At 40.5% G+C, this 23,110-nt stretch overlaps 1 protein-coding gene across 1 annotated transcript; it reads right to left on the bottom strand.

Annotated features, from left to right (window-relative positions):
• Positions 1-14,182: 14,182 nt before the first annotated feature.
• On the bottom strand, positions 14,183-20,274 carry LOC145395300 (uncharacterized). Its single transcript, XM_080268978.1, has 8 exons — positions 20,194-20,274; positions 19,831-19,953; positions 17,336-17,559; positions 17,109-17,237; positions 16,100-16,258; positions 15,651-15,741; positions 14,543-14,827; positions 14,183-14,188 (listed from the first exon to the last, which is right to left on the bottom strand). Exons 1-8 carry the CDS (start codon positions 20,272-20,274, stop codon positions 14,183-14,185), a joined length of 1,098 nt encoding a protein of 365 aa, XP_080125104.1.
• Positions 20,275-23,110: the final 2,836 nt, after the last annotated feature.

Raw genomic sequence — 23,110 nt, forward strand, 5'->3', positions numbered from 1 at the left:
GTAGTTATGTTGGGATGACAAAGAACTAGAGAGGGGGTGGTGTTAAGATGCAGGATTTGCTAGTTCGGTAGTCTGGATGTTCATCAATGTTTCTGATATTTTACCGATACAAGTCAGAGTTGCCAGGTAGCCTTCTTTTGTGAGCGTATTTATTTCGTAAGTTATGCATTAATTTTTGTGGTATTATGTTTTATTTATGTAATTGCTTGTTAAATTATGTAATTTAATTTAAGTGTGAATGCTAAATAATTTAGTGTTATGTAATGCAAGAAAACTCTAGCATATTTTGATGTCTCCTAGTTGGTAACTGTTAATTGTTGCCCCATCAAGTTTGTGATACAAGTTTCTCGAGTAATGCAAGCTTATATAAGATGGGGAAGAGACAATAGTGAGTTCAGTTGGTTTTTCAGCTCAGTTTGAGTGTAGCGCAGTATCAGTGCAGTGTCAGTGAGTTGCATATTTTCGATACTTGTTTAAACAGTGAAGTGTTGTCAAGCATTAAGTACAATTGCAGTTAGTAAAGTTTCTATAGCTCCAGAGCTTGTGAGAATAGTAAAGTGAAGGTGGGATGCATCCAGTGTAACTGCTTGGAAAATATAGACAGTGAACTTAAGAAGCCAGTGTTTATTTACGACGCCTGAGCTGGTCCTGTGTACTGTGCATCTAAGGGCTGACAATAGAAAGAAAAACTCACTGGGCAACTTCCTTCCTCTACTGTACTACTGCTTTTGGAGCCTGTGGCGGTGTCGAGTGGGGACGTAAGAGTACTATTGTCCTTGGTGTATACAGTTCTTTGTAAAATTTTTAAACTCTTCACCATCCTATCTCTGCACTTAATGACTTAAAGTTTTTTTTTTTTTTCTTTCATTGATATAATTCGTTGCTTTCCTAGTGCCATTTCACTTTGGGTGTGTTTCAGACGTTTTTCTTTTCTGATGGATTCTTTGAACAGATCCATGTTTGCATTTTCTTTTTTCTTTTCTCTGTCTCGTGGTCTGTCTATCTACGAGTATCTATTGCCAGACGCCTCAATCCCGTTTGGGGTGGCCACAAACAAATCGCCTCCAAGTCGCCCTGTCCCCCGCCATTCCACTCCCCTGATCCCAACTCACACCCCCCTCTCTCATATATCTCTCCACCCCATCCCTCCATCTCATCCTCGGCCTCCCCCTCCCTCTTCTCCTCTCCACCTCACTCACATACACTCTCTTCGTCAGTCTTTCACCCTCCATCCTCTCCACATGGCCAAACCACCTCAGTATGTTCCTCAAACGCTTCCTATCACATCCACATCCACACCACAACGCTACTTTATATCCTCATTCGTCAGCCTGTCTCTCCATGTGACTCCACAGGCTCCTCTTAAATAACTCATTTCCACTGCTTTCACTCTTGACTTGTGTCCTTCCAACAACGTCCAAGCTTCACTTCGTACGTTAGAGTTGGTATCACAATACTGTCATGTAGTAACTTTTTCACTTCCATGCTCACTTCCCTGTTTCTTATCACTGCTTTCAAAGAACCAGCAACCTTTCTTCCCTGCTGTACCCTTTCAAGCACTTCACCCTCCAAACCTCCATCCCTACTCATCACACTACCCAAGTACTTAAACGCACTCACATTTTCCAATTCCTCACCATCCAACCTCGCTGTCTCTTGGTGATAAGCTTATTTACTATCGCTTTTTCAAATTCATCTTTGTTTTTTCGTTCATCTCCTTTCTTCTTTTCATATGCTGGATGGTTGTTTTTGAAAACTTATTGGCTATGGTTGTATTAAGTTCCCCTACTACCTGCGCTGACTCTCTTAGTACTTTTGTTAGTCTATCATTCAACTCACCAATATCACACTCAGCATAACACTGAGCCCTAAATTCGTTCGTTATTTATAACTGAAAGGTTTCTCTGTTTTCGCCTCCTTTTTATTGGACATATCTTTTTTATTTTTAATCACCTTCTTTCTTTAACTTCTGAAACTGGACAGATAGGTATGTAAATATATAGAGAAATAGGTAGATAGATACATATACAGTAGATGTGTATATAGGTACACAGATCGGTGAATATACAGGGTGTAACGCGACGTATGACAAAAACTTACACCACTGATCTATCATGTAATTCTGAGTATATTTTGTTCTATAAACATATGCTCTCTGCGACCCCAGTTCAGTACCCAGCATTCGGCTGTTTTGTGTAAAAGCTCGTCTCTTGCATGCGCCATTGGGTGAGAGCTTCGCAGGGCGACGGGAGACGAGTATTATTAGCTTATACTGTACTATACATAAAAATCCCATATCCTATCAGTACACACGAGTTTTAAGAAGAAACTTTACGTAGTCTATTGATTCTTTAACATCAAGTCATGCATTCATGCAATTCTTTTGCACATATCGACTGTAATTAAGGATTAAATTCAAATTTTATGGCTTGCAAGGGAGTAGGGAGGGAGGACAGGCTGGTGTGTTGGTGCCAGTTATGTAATATTTGGTTTGTAGGATGTTGCTACCAGCATTATCATAACACCCACAGCTCATTCAGTGAAAGAACATTACTCTACTGAGTGACTAGCCTCATTTTAAGTCAGGAGTAATATTATTATTCATAACAATTTTTCTGCTGCAAGTAAACGTGGCACCATTTTTTTCATATGCTGACTTGAGAACAGTGATACAGGATTGCCAATGTAACGAGTATGTTGCTAGACCTATTTTCTTGCTTCTACTTGCGGCACTAACATCTGGCAATATGATATCTAGCTACATTCTGGATATTTTTGCCATTTTTAGGTGATATTCTAGAGATTTTATCGTATTTTCTAGCGATGTTTTGCAGTGTTTATTATCTAGCGACATTCTAGCAAGTTTTCAGGACTAAACTAGCGAGACTGATGATAAGGACTTGGCAACCCTGCGTCCAGTGTCATTTGAACGGGAACATTTGCGGGCAGTGTTGCCACTTTTACAGATTTATCTGTAATCTACAGATTTTGTAACTATTTTCAGATTGTCAGAATTTGTTTGATAAAGAGGGTTAATCTACAGATTTTCATATTGGAAGACATTTTCAATGTATTACAGGCTCTGCTTCCTTTGTGGATAAGAAACTTATCAAATATAAATACTGCATCTGCCTTTTGAGAATTTTTTAAAAGTTCCACACTAAGACAATATTTCACATGCTGTGTAATTTACCACCTGCACTGGGAGCTGCTTAGTAAACAACTGCTGCATTTTTTAATCAGACAGTGAAAAGAAGTGCATTATTTCACTTGGAAATACATTGTACAGTATATGCTCTAATTCTGGTGTGGTTCCTGTGATATAATGAGTTAATATGAATTCGACTTACTATCACTTAACAAAGATACTAGGCCTACACTCCTTTCCAGTTTAGCTTATGACCAAGTGTAGTCGGACTGGACGGTTAATTTGACTTGTAACCAAGGAGAACCATTCCTATTTGATAAGGAAGGCTGATCAAAATTCATGTAACCATAATTTTGTATTCAAGTTGTGTGACAGGCCTAGTTCCATGAGCTAACAACTGGCTATACATAGTCCACTATTTTTGAAAAAAAAAAAAAAAAAAAACTGCCATATTAGTTTGTAACTGCTCAATGGTACTATTATATTACGACCAAATTCTATCTTCAACATGTGGTATGTCATTTCTGTGGTCAGTTAGGGAAAAATTCGGGAGGTTCAAGGGGAAGGCTGTGGAAAATTCGGACGGGGTAGTTCTCCATTTCCCCCCACGGAATGGTCACTTTGAGGGATCTACAGATTTCCACAGATTTTTTGGCATCCAGCTTCAGATTTACCAAATTTTTTGGTGGCAACACTGTTTGCGGGGGAGGCACATACTTCAAATACTGTTCTCCGCGTTCTGTTGTTCACCGGGTTCAGCTTCACATGTCCATGAAACAGCATGCCACGTACGTACAGCAGTGAAGAATATGCAGATATCGTGTATTTTTTTACGGATTCTGCGATGATGTGCTGCAGAGAGGAACACAGGTGGAGATACCCAATGGCGCCACGTTTACTTGCAGCAGAAAAATTGTGATTAATAAAATTCTTCCTAACTTAAAGTAAGGCTAATCTCCCTTTAGAATAAGTTTTTTTCACTAAATGAGCTGTGGGTGTTATGATAATGCTGGTAGCAACATCCTACAAACCAAATATTACATAACTGGCAACAACACACCAGCCTGTCCTCCCTCCCTACTCCCTTGCAAGCCATAAAATTTGAATTTAATCCTTAATTACAGTCGATATGTGCAAAAGAATTGCATGAATGCATGACTTGATGTTAAAGAATCAATAGACTACGTAAAGTTTCTTCTTAAAACTCGTGTGTACTGATAGGATATGGGATTTTTATGTATAGTACAGTATAAGCTAATAATACTCGTCTCCCGTCGCCCTGCGAAGCTCTCACCCAATGGCGCATGCAAGAGACGAGCTTTTACACAAAACAGCCGAATGCTGGGTACTGAACTGGGGTCGCAGAGAGCATATGTTTATAGAACAAAATATACTCAGAATTACATGATAGATCATTGGTGTAAGTTTTTGTCATACGTCGCGTTACACCCTGTATATATATATATATATATATATATATATATATATATATATATATATATATATATATATATATCTCCATGCGAAAGAAGGGACAGTTACCCTTGGGACGGGTTTTCACTGTGTTGGACCGCCCATCGGACATATCAGATTCGGGTAGGCAGCAATTCTATCCCAAAAGTGGTGCACGTGAACCGTCTATGGTAGTAACATGGGCCTGGACAGTACAGCAGGGGTGTCTCCGAGGAATCGTACTCTCCCATAGCCGAGGATGTTGTGGAGGCCCAAGGAGCTGAAGTAAAGTGATGGTTATTGAGAGAGAAAGTGACTCCCTGTGCGATGTTACACTGAATGGAAAGAAATTGGGATTGATGAGAAAGTTGAAATACCTTGGTACAGCGATAGAAAAAAGAGAAAAATGTGCAAAAGAATTGGAAAGTAGAGTGACACAAGGAAGGAAATGGTGCAATGAAGGCCTTGGTAAGAAACAGAGACTTGAGTGTTGCAGTGGCACTAGGCTTGCATGAATTAGTGTTAGTGCTAACTTCAAGATATGGGTATTAGACTATGATATGGCATGAGAACAAAAAGTCAAGAGTGAGAGCAGTGGAGATGGGACTGCTGAGGAATGTATGTGGAGTACAGAGAGTGGATAAGATACGAAATAATGTGACCGATAAAAAATGTGGAGTGAGGAAGTCTGTGGATACCAGCATCGAAGAGAGTGTACTGAGATGGTATTGTCATTTGGAGAGAATGGATAACAATAGGGTGGTGTAAAATTTATATAAGAGCGAATTAAAAAGAGGGAGGAGGTGGGGTACGCCAAAGAGAAGTTGGGGGGATATGGTGGATGAGTGTGTGAGGAAGAGAGGTTTGGAAGTCGGTGAGGCTAGGGAACTGACAAGAGATCGAGCTGGCTGGATGAATATTGTAAGAAGCACATGGTCAAGGATTTTGTACCATTTTTTTGACGTGACGGCGTCCAGAATGACTATCGGATACGTTTATGTAAAGCTGCAGGACGTGGTGAATGTTTTTCACGTATCAGATAGAGCAAGGATTGTGGGAACTTAAACGGTGAGTGAATGGAAGCGTGGCCCATTCGACTGGGGAAATTTGGGCTGTGTGGACATTGCTACTCCTCATCCTGCCCGAGGGTAGGAAAGGTTGTCCAGATGATGATCATGATGATGGTGATATATATATTATAAATAAAATATTATATAAAATATAGCCAAGACAGGACGACACACTCCCAATTTACTCTTCCTCTCAAACACATTCAATCACATCTTAGCCCCAAAGGGGAGAAGGGACAGATCCTCACTGCACCACACCGCACGAGGGTCAACTGCACAGTGCAATCAGTGACATCTGCAGCAGGGCCCGACGACAGAGCTGGTTTACCTCTGCCACATCATAATATATCCATCCTTTTACCTGCACCTGACCTGAACAGCTGATCAGATAAAATGCGGGAGAATACCCCCTGAGGGCTGTGTCATCATTTATTCATTCACAATTTCTCTCCATTTTTATCAGGCACAGCCACTCTTCCTTGCTCAACAGACATCCCTCTCGCATCCAACGCTCTCTTGACACTGTCCATCCATCCTATTCGCGGTCTTCCTCTCAGTCTTATACCTTGCACATCAGATCTAAGTAACATTTTCACCAGTCGCACATTATATATATATATATATATATATATATATATATATATATATATATATATATAGATACAGTTATAGATAGATAGATATAGACATATAGATATAAGGATTTGTATATTTGGGTGCTACCCAAAAGTTCCAGAATTTTGATTATTGTAGGAATATAAGTTACCTTACCTCTTAGTTCTCACTGTCACCTTCAAAGTAGTTCCCTTGGGCTTGTATGCAGTGGTCCCAGCGTTTTTTCCACGAGTCCATGCATCCCTGGAAGGCTTCAGGCGTAATGGTCATGAGCACCTCCTGTGATTCTGTCTGGAACTCCTCAGTCCCATCAAATCGACGCCCTTTCAGTCGTAATTTCAGCTTAGGAAACAGGAAAAAGTCGCAGGGGGCAAGGTCAGGAGAATAGGGGGGGGGGGGCAATGACTACCGTGTTAGTGGAAGCCAGGAACTTCTGGACAACAATTGATGTGTGGGTGGGGGTGTTGTCATGATGCAGGACCCAGTCCTTGTTCTTCCACTGTTCTGGATGTTTGTAGCATATGTTCTTCCTCAGACGCTGCAAAAATTTCACACTATAACTTTCCGCTGACAGACTGACTGGGTGGGACGAATTCCTTGTGAACAGTCCCTTGGATATCGAAGAAAACGATCAACATCGACTTGACATTGGTGTGAACTTGACGGGCTTTTTTTTTGGTCTCGGTGAATTGGGAGTAGGGTTGGAGTAATTGTAATTGTAATTTAATTGAAATTTAATTACAAAAATATAGTAATTTTCGAATCCCGGCTGGGGCAGGGAACAATTTAAGGATTTGAATTTCATATAAGCAGACTTTCCTGATCTACCAGATGACCCGCCGACATGTCATAAAAGTACCCCCGCTAATACCAATATACCAGTCCTGTATGAGACAGCCCTAGCATGTATTCAATATGGACGGTGGGTGTTAGCGCCGAAGTGGTGACATGTAGAGAGGTATATGGTATGTAGGAGGACTACTGGGCCTTGAGTGCAGGCTGTGAAGCCTATGCCCAGAGTCGGACAAAAAAAAAAAAAAAAAAAAATTGTAAATATAATTATAGTTGAAAATAAAACTGATGTAATTGTAATTGTAATTAATTGATAAGTTAATTGTAACAATTGTAATTGTGAAAGGAGAAGAAAGTGGTACGGTATGGTAACCCTGTACCAAGCTGTCATTATGGGATGAAGATGCCCCGGTATTAACCCACCTAAACAGCATTTTGACAGTTCTACTGACTTTGTCCGGAACACCTGTTATCTCATGGGACCTGACCCAGTTCCTTGTCCCCCTTAGATCGGAAATGCCGAGGCCCAGGATCTCGTGGTGGAAGAGGGGTATGGTCCAGAGCCCTTGCTCCTCCCTAATCCCTAAATTTTACCAGCCACTGATGCCAACGTCATTGAGAACTCCTCCTACTCAGGTTGCTTGGGAGAGGCTGGACTGAATAAAAAGACGCAGAGAGAGAAGACTTGACACACTCGTTCACACTCTCTCCTAGACACACATTCCTCATGGCTCTTACACACACTCTCTTCCCATCAGTGAACTATGTTAACAGAGACTGGGAACTGAAGTCTCGTGTCCTTGGTTGTGATAATTCAGAAGGCCGACACACAGAATTTAACAATGCATCTGCCTATGAGGAAACTGTCAATCGGTTCAGTATTCAAGGGAAAGTAAAGAAAGTTGTGGCTGATAATGCATCTTAATAGTGAATGCATATGACATATCCTTGCCAAGTTTCTACATAGATCAGGAAGAAGAGGAGGCTGGAAATTCAAGTGACCCCAACATCATTGATGAAGATATTTGCTTAGAAAATGTTCGGACTTACCTTCCTCAAAGAATGGGATGTTTTGGACATCCTCAGCAACTGTATGTGAGATATAGGTTTACTCACCGAAATGTAAAACATTCACTACTCTCATCAACACTTCAGAAAATTGCATCCTTGATCAACTTTTTTAAGGAAATCAACAGTAGCTACTCCGTACCTTCGATCTAAAGGGATTGTTCTCCAGACACAAAATGTGACAAGATAGAATTCACAGCTGATAATGGTGAAATCTATACTCAAGAACCCTGTAGAGGTGAATAATGCAATTGATCTTCTGTCCCAGAGAGAGCACAAGAATAAGAATCTCATGCCAGTGGAGATTTCTGCCTTAAAGGAGCTTGTGATTGTCCTCGAACCTTTTCACGAGGCCTTGGAAGTTGTGGAGGGACAGAAGAAGGTGACCATGACTGCTGTTGGACAGGTGATTCAGGGACTTAAACACTCACTGGAGAATCTAATTCGTAATACCAGATTGCAGTACTGTGAACAACTGGCTAAAGTACTACTGGACTCTGTGAAGAAATTATTGGATCCATACTTGGAAATGTGAGATGTTTAAATGGAGGATTTTTTGGATTCTAGATTCAAACTGGACTAGCTTTCATTACAAGAGCAGAAGGACCAAGTGCTGGCCTATGTCAAGGAAATCCTTGAAAAATTGGTGGTGGTTCACGAGGGTTCAGCAATTGACAAAGAGTGTGACAAGGATGATATAGAAGAAGGATTATCGGAATCAAAAAGACCCAGACTATTTTCTTCTATACTAAAATGTTCATCACAACTCCAAAATCAGCGGGGATCAGAGAGAAGCACTATATCAGTGTTTTGTTGAAGCAATATGTAGAGGAAGGAACTCTGCCACTTTCCAATGATCCAGTGCTGTACTGGAAAGAAGTGTCACAAGCTTTGCATCCACTGAAGAACCTTACAAGAGAGGTAATTGGGTGTACTGCTTCATCTTCTCCATCAGAGCGAGTTGTCAGCATTGCCGGAAATTATTTCATTGCGAACAGATCTCAACTTGATGTTACTTCTTTCCGTTCAGTGTTATTAATTAAGTGCAAGAGTGAATTGTTTGAATAAGTACAGTCTCGTTAGTTACTGTCTGCACCTTGCACAAAAATGAAATCTTGATTTTTGTTTTCTAATTAGTTTGTGCCACTGTAAATAAGGGAAAGCCTTACAATGCCAACATTGTATTTTTCTTAAGCATAACGGTTTTTTTCTCCAAATTCGGGAATTTGTAATAATACTTGCAATTATAACTGACTTTGTTTTGCAGTAATTGTATTGTAATTGCTATTCCAAAATGAATTTGTAATAATAAATTTAAAGTAAAGAAAGAAATGTAATTGTAATTGTACTTAAATTTTTGAAGTGTAATTATTGCTCCAACCCTGATTGGGAGACTTCCACTGCGATGATTGCTGCTTTGTCTCTGAGCCATAACCATAAACCCATGATTCATCACCAGATATGACCTTGGAGATGAAGGTGGCGTCATCTCTGACCTGATTCTTGAGCTCCCTATAAACTGCAATGCAATGTGCCTTCTGCTCATCATTCAGCAGTCTTGGCACAAATTTTGCAGCGAAGTGTCTCATGCCCAACACGTCAGACAAAATGCGTTGCACACTCCCGTACGACGGTCCAGTGATATCACAAACAACATGGATAGTTCGTCAACGAATTGCAAGGACAGCCTAATGAACATTGCCAACGTTTTCTGGTGGTGTTGCCGTAGATGGTCGTCCAGAACGGTTATCGTCTTCTACAGACGTTCGTCATTCCCTGAACAGCTTGTACCAGAAAAATGTTCTGCTTTGGGACATGGCATTGTCACCAAAGGGTTGCTGAAACAACTGGTGAGGTTTTGCAGCCATCTTGTTGATCTTGAAGTAGGACTTGATGTAGATTTTTTGTTCCGTGAGGTCCGCTATTGCAAAACCACCAAACCACGTACACACCACGTTACAATAGTAAGCATACCTCAACAACACGTCTGCTCACAGACACGGCCAGAGCCACATTGATGCACAAGCGGTGCTGTTGACTTTTCCTAGCAGCAAAAGGCAAAACTGCAAACAGTCGGCTTCCTCTGTTCAAATTAATGGAACTTTTGGATAGCACCTCGTGTGTGTGTGTGTGTGTGTGTGTGTGTGTGTGTGTGTGTGTGTGTATATATACAGTGTACAAAGTACCTTTAGAAGAGAAATCCTGTGCCATCAAACTGTTCAGGGTGGGCTCCATTGCCACCATAACATGATCGCCTCTTCTCACCAGAGTATTTTGCATCTCAGCTACTTCGTTATATTCTGCTAACAGCACTCGACCTTCCTTTTGCAGATCATCAATATATGACATGATTTTCTGGTGAGCAGTGGAGAAAAAATTAAAAGTGAATTATTGGCACTAGATAAGCGTGTAACTCACAGATGAACACGTGCATAAACATTCTCGCACAAGCACACTAATAATGAGTTTGAAGTGTCATTGCATGCCAAAAACGTCCATGACTTACCCACTGTTAGTATTGTATTGTAACAGCTGCTCTGCACATGCCTGACTCTGAAAGATAGGTGTATTATACACAGTCAAGTCAAGACTTTGCCAGAGCCTCCCAGGAGCTGACTGACGAGTAATTTTCTTTGTGTTACTTACTGAATTACTGAGGGACCAATCTGAAATGAGTCCATGGAGTCTTCTAGAGTCACTGGGATTGTTATTGGTGCCTTCAAGGGTCCGCCTCCCTTCCTTGATGATTCCTTGTGATTTGCGTCATTTTAAGATAGTAAAATGTATCAAAACTTTAAGACCTCCTATAAATATGACGCCAAATTCATCAAACTGCAGCTTTAAAGTCTCATTAGACCCTGTTGGGGCATTTTTTCAGACAAGAGCTTCGTGGTTCCAGGAGTATATATCATGGCTGCATAAGTTTTTATGAGTCCTGAACAGCATCTGATTTGGATAGTGAAACCCACAGTGTCAGTATGAAATATATCTTTCATTTGCGAGTGTGGATTTTGCTATCCTCATCGATCTTCACATTATGACTCCAACCACCGACTGATTTCTATAGCCAGAGAACACCAGTTTTTATCATTGCAGAAGCGACCATTCCCACCCAACGCTTCAGATGCGAGTAGTGGATGGCTTTTAAAGTGTGTGCTGGGATGTGGATGTGGATTGTATTACAGTGGCTGTGTTTATGACTAGCCCGTATTCTCGTTGGTTAACCCCTAAACTGCGGGCTTGTTTTGCTTTTTCTTGCAGCTCCCGCGGGCATATTCGTGCTCCAACAGACTCTATAAAAATATTTGCCAAAAATCAGTTATTAGTTCTAGAATATTAAATTTAAATTTGCATATGGCACATACCTTCAGCTTTCTCCTGGGATGTTTGTTGAACCTTCGTCGAGTACCGTAGGACTTGTGGAGACCTCTGAAGTTGGTTAACGAAGTCTCCACTTTACACTTCCCGACAACCCGTAATATGATTACCACAGCATGATATTATCACAAGAAACACTATTCTATGATTCTCAAATAGTTTGGAATCCATACTCCAAAATAAAAACACTGTGAAAGCAATGAAAATTACGAGGGCGTATGACCTTCCCACTTGCAATCGTTCGTCACTGGTGTTCTTTCATTTCTTATTCATAAAACTCCTCACACTTTATATTTCTATTACTATATAACACTTATATATATCTACAGTCTTTTTCCATAAGATTCCTTCAGTAATAGTAGTTTATTATCACTGAAGGCATTCAATTTCTCTCTCAGTAAAATACTTAGCATTCACTTTCTCGTCCTGTATACTAGTGTTGAGAGTGAATGTCACTTTCACCTTCACTCTCATAACTCATAGTATTCATACATGCTAGAGTGAAACTTTCACTTTCATTACTCCTAGTATATATACTCGTATTCTTACAGAATAACACTACTCATTTACATTTCTATTTACATTCTCTATGTTATTTACATTATTTACATTTCTATTTTATTTACACTGTTAGGCACTGTCACTTGCAGTAACTTATAAAACTATTTTCCACTGTTCACTTATATTTACATTCATTGTTTTCACTTGCTGTTTACACATTATTTACATTTTCACTTGCACTGTTTTACTCACCAGAAAGATCGTAGTCACTCTCTATCATTTGTCAGCCCTTTATCTCTTTCCACACGAGGTTTAGTAGGGGGTAGAGGTCACAGGGCCCTTTGCATGGGGCTAAAAAGCAGCGGAATTTGACAGGCGCGAATCCGACGTACTTTCACCTTGAAAGATGACAGTAAACTGATACTGGTGGCCTGCCTAGAGGGGGAGTGCAATACTGTCAACGTCAGCCTTGTGACAGCTGCTAATATATAGCAATGAAATGATTGGCAGGAAATCTAGACAATACATAATAAATTAGGTAGTTCCAGGTGAATGTAAATATCACTTAGGCTTCTCCCTTCCTTTCTTATATATATTTTTATTACGAGAATAGATTATACGGTATATTTCAAGTGGAAATAAACAGCTAAAATTAGCGAACGAGTGCACGTGAGGTGATGTCAGGTAATAATTAACCAATTCCAGGTGTATGACACTCTCACTTACCTTATTTCTTTTTTGTATATATTATTTGGTATAAGAATAGGGCATAGGGCTTATTTCAACGGATGAAATCATTGGAAAATTCCAGGGAAGATTTACTTAGCGCTGCACGGCTGGGCAGGTGAGAGGAGAGGGTAATGGAGGGGAGGTAGGGAGGGGAGTCAAGAACGGGGAGAAATGGCTAAATTGTCAACAATGGATGGGAGTACAGATGAGATTAGGAGTGCTGACTAGTGTTGGACATTGGCAGTACTGATAGATGATACAAGCCACCACTTGAAAGCCCGGGCGAATTCAAAATAACACAGATTCACAAAAGTGACACCCCGCGGTATGATCCCTTGCTCCCAAGTGTCACAAAAGTGACGCCCCGCGGTTAAGGGGTTAAGTAATCTTCCGCTTGAGGGTAGAAATTGAAGTGGTGCAGTTGTACATTCTTGCATGTGATTTCACGTGTTGACGTACTACCAAGGTTCACCCAGTAATGTACACACACTCAAAAAAATATCATTACAAGGGGGTCCAATGAGCTTCATACTGTACAATCCAGCTGTCTCGGTGGCGTTGGAGGAAGGCTGTTATCAAATATTTCATTCGTGGTGTCATTTTGTATCGTGCAGAAGGTGTGATGATACTTTTTTGAGTGTGTGTACATAGACTCATGGGCCCGTATTCTTGCCGAGTAAGGAGACTCCGTAGCATCTCTTGCTTAGCTATTTAGTTTTGGATGTGGCTGGTTAATAGACGTTTGTACGCTATTTATGCAGAGTATAGCGTTGTTAGACGAATTAAAAAAAGCAGGATGTGATGTAAGGTGTAATGTGCAGCATAAATTGCTTAGGAAAATGTGTTAGGAAGCTTCCTTAGTTGACAAGATTACGAACCCATGTTATTTCTTTAAAAGTATAAACAGGATTGGAAGACATTTTAACATTTCCTCAGGAAATAAAACAGTAATGACATAGTGGCTGCTCACTAAGAGGCTAAAATACCAAAACATTTGTTAAATTATTAGGAATATGAGAACTGATACTGATAATGATGATCTTGTTCTCGATTTGTAATAAACAGAAATATGATTACAAACAAAATTTCCCCTGAGATGCAGGATACATGAATTAAAAATAGATAAATGAATATATAAATCAGATACAAGGTCACAAAATTACCATAATACTTTGTGTTTGATAGGTTCCTTTTTGCAATATAAGAGTAACTGGATTTTTAACAATGTCTTTGAGTGACTGTATGGGCATGGGAATGTATCTGACGGCCAGGAGGGACGTCAGGTTGCCGGCGTAGCTCCGCGTCAGCACAAGCGTGGCCAGCATCCACACACCCACCACCACACGCTCACACCACCACCACCCAACCCTCTCACTCACATCTGCAACAACACCAACACCAATGATGTCAGATGATAGAAGAAAACGGTTTATATCTGAACACAACAATAAGACTCTTTATATAAAAATGGCGTTAAATTTAATGTCTCTTTTGTCCATCTGCTCTCCTGAACAGCCATTTTGTAGACGCCAGACTGCGTGAACATCTTCATGAAATAATTAAGCGGCGATGCTCATGATGTTAATCAGTAGCAAATGGCTAAAAATGTGGACAATTCGTCAGTCTTGAAGATACCAAAAGAAAATGTCTCACAACAGTCTGAATACAGCCTGAAACCTTCTAATATCAAATAAAAAAGAAAAACATTACTGAAACATCATTTTTTTATGTCTTGGAGAACGAAACCTTGCAAAAAGGACAAATGCAACTCGCCTTGTTGCATCAATACTCGAACACAGGTAGCAGTGTTGATGAACAGTATCTTCTCGTCTGATGCATTAGGAGGCAGGCAGTGTGGCAGCAATTGCAAAGCAGTGAGCACCACCATCAGTGTCACCAGGATGCCCACCCAAACTAAGGGACCCAGTGGCAGCAGGAAGCTCCAGGAAACCACCTCACCCTGTCCTCGACCCCCCAGGATCCGCGCGTTGGCAAAAACTATAGGATAGGCAAAGTCGATTGCTGTAGAGCGTTCCAAGGAGATGGCAAAGTGACCCAAGCCAATGTCCGCCTCCTAGGTGTGATAATGATGATAAAAAAAGAATTATCTGCCGCGTCAAGGACAGTATATTACAATCACACACACACACACACACACACACACACACACACACACACACACACACACACACACACACACACACACAAATCAAAACTACAGTAAGACAATAAAAATTTATAAAAAATTTCGGAGGTGGGACAAAAGAGCTGTATATTTGACAGAATGAATATGGGGAAAGTGTTGGAAGTACAGTACCTTATGTAATATTGACTTAGCAGTAAGATATGAGACAGTAAGATTGAGTTATGGAATGTAAGTGTTGTAGACTTTGATAAAATGTGAATTCTTACGAAAAGAAATAGTGTGTAGAGAACATTCATATCACGGAGAGAGAGAGAGAGAGAGAGAGAGAGAGAGAGAGAGAGAGAGAGAGAGAGAGAGAGAGAGAGACCACAAATGGGGATGTGGGAGTGTGTGGAATTTTTTTAATCATTGGTGCCTAGACATCCGAAAGAAATGTGTGCGGAACTGGACATACTGCAATGATGAATGAACGAACATCATTTCTGTAACAAACATGAAATGAACTGATTTATGAGAACACGGAGATATTAACATGACCTGACCGTGGAAATTCGAGACCTATTCTTCCATTCGTGTGCCATATCAGAAATGTGGATAACTGGGCGTATTAAATAAGTGTGCAAAATTAAACATTATTTCATTTATATAAATAACTGCAAAATTCTAATTAATGTTTACTTCCGAAGAGTGATTATTTGTCAGTATGCACATTAATACCGATTATAATTTAATGTTTACAACAGAAACATACTTTCCTCTGTGTCATTCCAACCATGCCTGACCAGGAACCATCCAGTCTCTTGGCTCCCCAGGTACCATCATCCGGCTCTAAAAACATGAAACTGAAAGGCACGAGATGAGATCCATTGTATACTCAGCCACACAGAAAATAGGGTTCTTTTTCAGTTAGTCCGGCCTTAACTTTAATAGAATGACATATTTAGCCTATATTCTGTAATTACACTGGTTCAAGAAGGCATTGTAGACAGTAACGTAGATACAAAATAAGGAAAGATTGACTCTCTCATTTACAGAAGGGTTAGTGAATGACACATACCAGACAAATAATATGTCCATTTCCCTGTGGTCCGGATTTTTTAAAGGCATAAATGGCACTTATTTTCCATGCAAAATATGCACGTCAAGGAAAAGCCCGTGTAAAAAAAAAAAAAAAAAAGTAAACATTGTATTTTAACGTACTTAAAGTTCATAACTTCGGCTATGACTTCCAGTAAAATAACTTCAGGGTTGAGTATTATGACTCGCTTCCCCCCGGGTGCCTCTGGATCATCCACCACCTTGGTCACGTAGTTAGGCAGAGGCACGCGAGCCACTGTCAGCTGAGTACCATCGGAGAATCTACAGGCAGATGATAATTCTGTTAGAAATTGAATGTATTAATTAAAACTTAGAGCAGTTGAACCTTGTAGAATGAAGAAACCCTTAATTCTAATATTATTAGAACGGTTATACAATCACTGCTTCACAAAGAGAGTTTTTTCCTAAACTGCATATTATCTTGTGGCAACAGTAAGAATGACAGAAAAATGATTATTACATGGATTGAAACATGATAGAACAAGATATGAATGGCTTGCCTCTGGGATGAAGCTCACAAATTCGAAGGCTGCTGTGATGAGTGACAGGGTTATGGCTAATTTCACACGGTTGTTTATTGATAGTTCTTTTATTTTGACAATTAACTGCCCATATTTATGAACCATACCTACACATTTTAATGTGAGGAACATGGTGATGATGTATAAAATAAATTTACAATGCATTAATGCATGCAGATGATCGACTCAGTAAATTTGGCACTTTTCATCTCTCATCTTTAACGCTTCTCGTTATTAAATCCTCCACAACCTATCCTCAAGGTAAACATTTTAAAGATTATCATAAATACATTTCTTATTAACGGAGGTTGTGCCCCGGCCGTCAATTATTTGGATGAAAAAGGCCCGTATTCTCGTTGGTTAAGGACGTTCCCTAACACATCTTCCAAAACGATTTATTTTGCATAATACACCTTGCCGTCCTATTCTGTGTTACCTAAATCATTCTAATATCACAACACTGTGCACACATTACTTGCAAAACTGTATTAGCCAGCCATATCCAAAAATAATCGACAAGGAAGAGATGTTAGGGAGTTCCCTCAACAGACGATCTTATGAGCTAAAGTCTCGTGTACCTGATAACATACCTCCTGAACTTGTCAGGGAATGGAGGTTGGTGAAATTCGATCATTAAACTCTCCTTACTCCTGCAAGAGGCAATTCGCAATGGCAGGGCTTCTGGCTTCACATACGGCAAATGGATATACACAAAGCATCTGGAAAGTGATGAACACAGACGTAAGGTTATTCATACACTGAAACGTAATATTTCTCTTAAGATGTGTCGTGACATTTTCCGTGTATTGCTACTGACCCAAGTGGACGTGACGGGGTGATGAGTACGATGAGCATGGAATTAGTCATAGCGAGGGTTTTGTGGAGGTGGTGGAGGCGGTGGAGTGGGACACGGGAGAGAACAATGAGTCTCGTGGACCACACCAACAGACGTTCCCTTTGAGACCATTCAGCGAACGTGGTGAGGAAGGCTGGGTCATCACTCACCACCACCACCGCCACGGACCTGGACACCTGCCGTAGCTGTAACACTTTCCCTGTTAGAATTTAATGGCGGAAGCTGCACATACATGACCTGTAAAGTGAATTATTGACCCACTTTCATAGCTCTTGACATCACTACACTCTTTTTGCTCTAACTTGGTCTAAAATTTACATTTCCCCATTTTGAGTGCTAAGTCGGAATAACAGATTAATACTAGAATATGATGCTGTTCATGAGGAAGTGCTAGGGAAAGAACATAGAGCCATAGCACTGTCTTTTTCTGCCACTGAGCTACGTCAAATAAACTGAAAAAAGGACAAAAATCTGGTCCAAGATAGAGTAGACCTATGATATAAATATATTGGAGTGTTATGCACCTGACCACGAATGTCTGCTGAGAATCCTGTTAATGAAATTCAAATACATATGGAAATTCTTTAATGATAATTGACTCTGCAAAATATAAGCACATAAATATTTTCGTTTGTAAATTCATTACTAGAGAGACATTTCTTGACTCTGATGCAATTGCCTTAGAGTGGTACTAATAATATGCAGAAATCATATATTAGAAGAAGTTTCCTTTGCAAACGAAGTGTTTTGGGGGCTGAAATATATTGTCTGTCGGTAAGTCGGACGAATAATAGAGGCACCATTGTAATAAAAGTGGTTTTGCTATGTACTATCTGGACAATGATCAATATTGGCCAGAAAAAGTAATCACCAGAATCCATCATTGGCGGTAAGTTACATACATCACTTATTCATGGCTACAAGATCATGTTTTTATTGTGTGGAACTTTCCAAAATATTGTCATTTGAATGTACGAACACATGGTGGTTCTGTGAGAACTATATTGCCTCTCTCAAAACTAGAGCTTATGTAGAAAAAAAGACCAAACATTTAACCCATTAATGGTTGGGATCTATACAGACACGGACGCAGTATCTCCATCTCTGTCTGGAGTAAAATTAAACCTGGCTTGTTACCGAGCCTGCCTCTGGTCAGTTGGTATGACTGAGTAGATATTGATTTCGATTTTACATGACACATCAAGAGGGTTGCATCGAAAACGTAGGAATGCATCGCAGCTTGCGTGTGCCTTATATTAGGAGTATTTACAGTACAAATACAACATGTGTTATAGCATTTTGGTGGTGACCTGAATTGTCTGTTGTAGGCTTTGGCGTAGGTATGCATATTCTGAGTGCTGTACTCTTGTTTAATCAGTTCTGGATAACTAATGCAGTAATACTATCTCCAAATACTGTAATGCTGGAAATAAAGTATATTCGTACGCATAAAAATGACAAAAATACACTCGTCATCAGAAGTCCTGTTATAGGACTACATAATAGATAGATAGATAAATAGATAGATAGAGAGACAGATAGAAGCAGGAAGTCAAATGATGAGAAGGTGTTGTGTTTGCGAGAAGCGAGCAGCGCTAAACGCTTACACGGGGGAAAGCTGACGACAGCGGCCAGTAAGGAGATGATTCAGTTAGCTGTCAGCAGTCCTCTCGTGAGAAAGTTCTGTTGCCATGAGGAAGATACGTGACACACACACCCTACTACACGAGATTTTAGGAAAGAGAGTTTAGAAGGAGACAAGCGACCCTAGAGAGAGGTCGAGACGGAGATTAGCTTTAGAACAGAGAGAGAGAGAGAGATAGCGAGACAGGGAGGTAGCTACCCAGGACTTATACTATTATACCTGTTTAATATTTCCAAGACAAATAAAAATAGTCCCATACTATTCTTTACCTCTCCCGTCACTACATGACATCTGGTGGGGAAACTACTACAAGATATAAAAGCCGCTCGACCACAAGTCTAAAATATACTTCTCTACAATTAACTACAAAGTCTTTATGACACTGTCGCCTCTCCAGTTTATCTCCATAATTTTTAAGAATCATTGTGGTGAATCCGCAACTCGCATTGGATAAAATGAAAGGATTTATGTCACACTGAAGAGGAAAGTACTGATTAATAACCAAAATAAATCGCCTGTGAAAAGATGCGAGGGAGCTTCCGTAACCGACGAGAATACTGGCTCTAGCCACATGATTATTTCATCTAAGTCTTTTACACTGGCTTCACGACATTGTACAAAGGAAAGAAATTCATGAGCGTTTATACAACTTTAAGTACACTCATAAATTTAAAAAATAAAACAGTATAAAGACACTATAAAGTAGTATGTGTCCCACCCGCCTCAGTCTTAATGTAACAGTGACCTTCCCGCCTAAGCAATAGTGAGACAGATACCTACCCGCCTCAGCAGTGATATGACAGTGACCTACCTGGCGTGCCTGGCCGATCACCCGGGACATGTGTACCTGAGTCACGTTTTCATCCTGGCCGCCCACACTCACACCAAACACACCCACACCCAACCACGCCGTCACGTCAGCTACACCAGCAAACTGCAGGATTAGGATTAAAAGTGCTTTGATCCGCCTCGTTTCTTACAGAAGTCATTATACTCAACATCAACCATTACTTAATATCACTGGTCAGATTACTATCGAATGTTTCACATGTAAACTTATTGAAAAAGAAAATGAATAACATGTAGTATAGCCCATCGATTTATGATTCATATCTCCTACCCACACAATCCACACATCATGAAAAAAATTACAGATCTAGAAATATATACCTACCGGCGTTTTTTCGTCCGTGATAAAAGTAACAGAGAGGTCCTGTGACGAAGCTTGTAACGCGGCATTCAGCACCTCCGCCATCTTCACAACAGAGTTAGTATCGGCTGCACCTTCAAAAATACTATCCTTATCATCATCATTACTTATGCTGGGGTGATCCCGTTAGTCCTTTCAGGACAAGAGGCCTTCATTAAGTTAAAATAAATACCTGACGGATTGTAAAGACATGGGGCCAAATTCTTGTCGATGAAGGAAACTCCCTAGCATCTCTTCATTTGGGGGCGTCCACACTTGTGCTGAACCAAGAGCTGACAAAATGTAAACAACACAATACAAAACAAGCTGTAAACAAGTTCGGAACAGCTGTGTCCAGATCATTTTGGGAACATCATGATAAGTCTCAGCAGTCTTGTACGGACACGCTTATTGCATAATCTCTGCTGCCAGTAAATTCGAAGCTGTACCGAAACATGTTTGTATACAACTGTCCAAATACTCCTGCATACATATATCCAAACATGGTGCCAGCTGTGTTGTCAAAACATGTTCGAGAACACGTGTGGACGCGCCCTTAGCGATTGCTTTTGTTTATGGCTGATTAAGGTCCTTTTGTACTTTATTTATGCAGAGTGTGGCGATATTGGAATGATTTATGCAACGCGAAGAAGGACCGTAAGGTGTAATAAGCAATATAAATCACTTAAGAAAAGAGGTTAGGGAGCCTCCTTAACTGAAGAGAAAACGGGACGTGATATGTGGAAAATGATTAACTCCTTTGTGGCTATGGATTCTTCGTAAGCTGAATAAAATGTCAAGTCTCGGTTTCGTTGCGGATCATCATCGTTGCGTAAAGATCTGTTTCATGGTTTTAAATGCCACTGCTCAAACGAACCGAAACGTCACTATTATTTAACGGTGCATCTCGAGACCATTCCGTCGAAGTTCTGGAAAGTGCAGCATTTTGAAGGTACTGCATGGTTCTAAATCCAGCCGTTTCTTTTGTGCTTCTGATAGTGCATACCGCTTAGCTCTTGGGTCCCTATTCTCCCCAGTTAAGGATGTTCCCTAACACCTTTTCCCAAGCTACTTATTTGCTTATTGGACCTTACTGCCCTTCTCCTTACCTAAATCATTATAATATCGTTATACTCTGCATAAAGAACGTGCAAAAGGATATTTACCAGCCGTATCCAAAAATCAATCTCCAAGGAGTAGGTGCTAGGGAACCTCCTTATCCGACGAGAATCTGGGCCTTGGTCATTCATGTGGCCGCTGGCAGTGGGAAGGAAGTTTGTGATTCTTTTGGTACATTCAGTATTGTTAATGTCTCTCCCTACATTCAGTATTGTTAGTGTCTCTCCCTACATTCAGTATTATCAGTGTTTTTCCCTATATTCAATATTATCAGTATCATCAGCGTTATCAGTATTTTCAGTGTCTCTCCCCACAGTCAGTATCATGAGTGCCTTATCAGTGAGGATGAACTGTTGCTTGAAATAATTATAAGGAACTTTGTGATATGACAGATACGAATTATTGCGCTGATGCTGTGCTGATATTTTTAAGGAGGAAATATGGAAAACACTACTATATAACCCAGCAGATCATATTGGTTATAGAGCTAATGTATTTTTGTTTCGTACTCCGGGCATAGACTTCACAGCCCGTTCTCAAGGTCCATTAGTCCATCCTTCTAATATGCACCTTCCACATGTTACCACTTCGGCGCTAACACCCACCGTCCATACTGAATACATGCTAGGGTTGTCTCACACAGGACTGGTGTGTTGGTACTGGCAGGGATATTTTTACAACATATCGGCGGGTCGTCTGGTAGATCAGTTAAGTCTGCTTTAATGAAATCCATTTCCTCAAACGGTTGGCTCCCCCAGCCGGGATTCGAGTTTGCTTCATTAGGTTTACAGGCCCCCTCTCACGCTTGTATATTCTTTATTTTATTTTTATTTCATGCTAGCTTTATTTCTCAGTTTTGCAGTGAATACAAAATCATACAGACTGACAGACAGAAATAAAACCAAGGATTGCAACACATACCTCAATTTCAGAGACGGTTATTTACTTAGAAAATATGTAAGTAGATGGACTGTTGAAGATTTTATCACCCGTCCCCGCCCCGGAGGTGCTTGGGGACGGGTATTGTTTCCATTCGGTTTGTCTGCTTGTTTGTTTGTTTGTCTGTCTGTTTGTTTGCCTGCTAACAACTTTTCGCGAAAATTACAGGTGCGATTTTGACAAAAATTAGAGGGATGATGGGCAATGACTTTCTGATCACTTGATTAAATTTTGGGCCAAACTGAGCCAAGGCCAAGGCTGTTGGTCCAAAAAATCTATCTTTCTATCTATTGCCAGATGCCTTAATTTCTATAGGGGTTGCCACAAACAAATCGCCTCCACGTCACCCTGTCCCCCGCCATTTCATTGTCCTGCTCCCAGCTCACACCACCCTCTCTCATATACCTCTCCACTCCATCCCTCCATCTCATTCTTGGTCTCCCCCTCCCTCTCCCCCTCCTCCACCTCACTCACATATACTCTCCTCGTCAGGCTCTCACTCTCTATCCTCTCCACATGGCCAAACAACCTCAGTGTGTTTCTCCTAACGCTTCCTATCACATCCACATCCACACCACAACGCCCCTTCACTTCCTCATTCGTCGGTCTGTTTCTCCATGTGACTCCACATGCTCATCTCAAATAACTCATTTCCACTGCTCTCACTCTTGACTTCTGTCCCTCCAACAAGGTCCAAGCTTCACTTCCATACGTTAGAGTTGGTATCACTTCCATGCCCACTTCCCTGTTTCTTATCATTGCTTTCAAGGAACCAACAACAATTCTTCCTTGATGTACCCTTTCAAGCTTGCATCCTTACTCATCACACTACCCAAGTACTTAA

This window comes from Coenobita brevimanus, chromosome 30 (assembly GCF_032717465.1).
Source record: "Coenobita brevimanus isolate Jiangsu-jjx chromosome 30, ASM3271746v2, whole genome shotgun sequence".
Lineage (NCBI taxonomy): Eukaryota > Metazoa > Arthropoda > Malacostraca > Decapoda > Coenobitidae > Coenobita > Coenobita brevimanus.

Bases quoted from the DNA above. Each gene is read 5' to 3' on its own strand.
- LOC145395300 (XM_080268978.1), bottom strand. From the start codon at position 20,274: ATGGCGGAGGTGCTGAATGCCGCGTTACAAGCTTCGTCACAGGACCTC. The intron at 17,238-17,335 runs GTCAGTAGCAAT...ATCACTTTCCAG, and splicing joins ACCCCGTCACGTCCACTTGG to ATGCTTTGTGTATATCCATT. The intron at 15,742-16,099 runs GTACGTTAAAAT...CGTGCCTTTCAG, and splicing joins GCCGAAGTTATGAACTTTAA to TTTCATGTTTTTAGAGCCGG.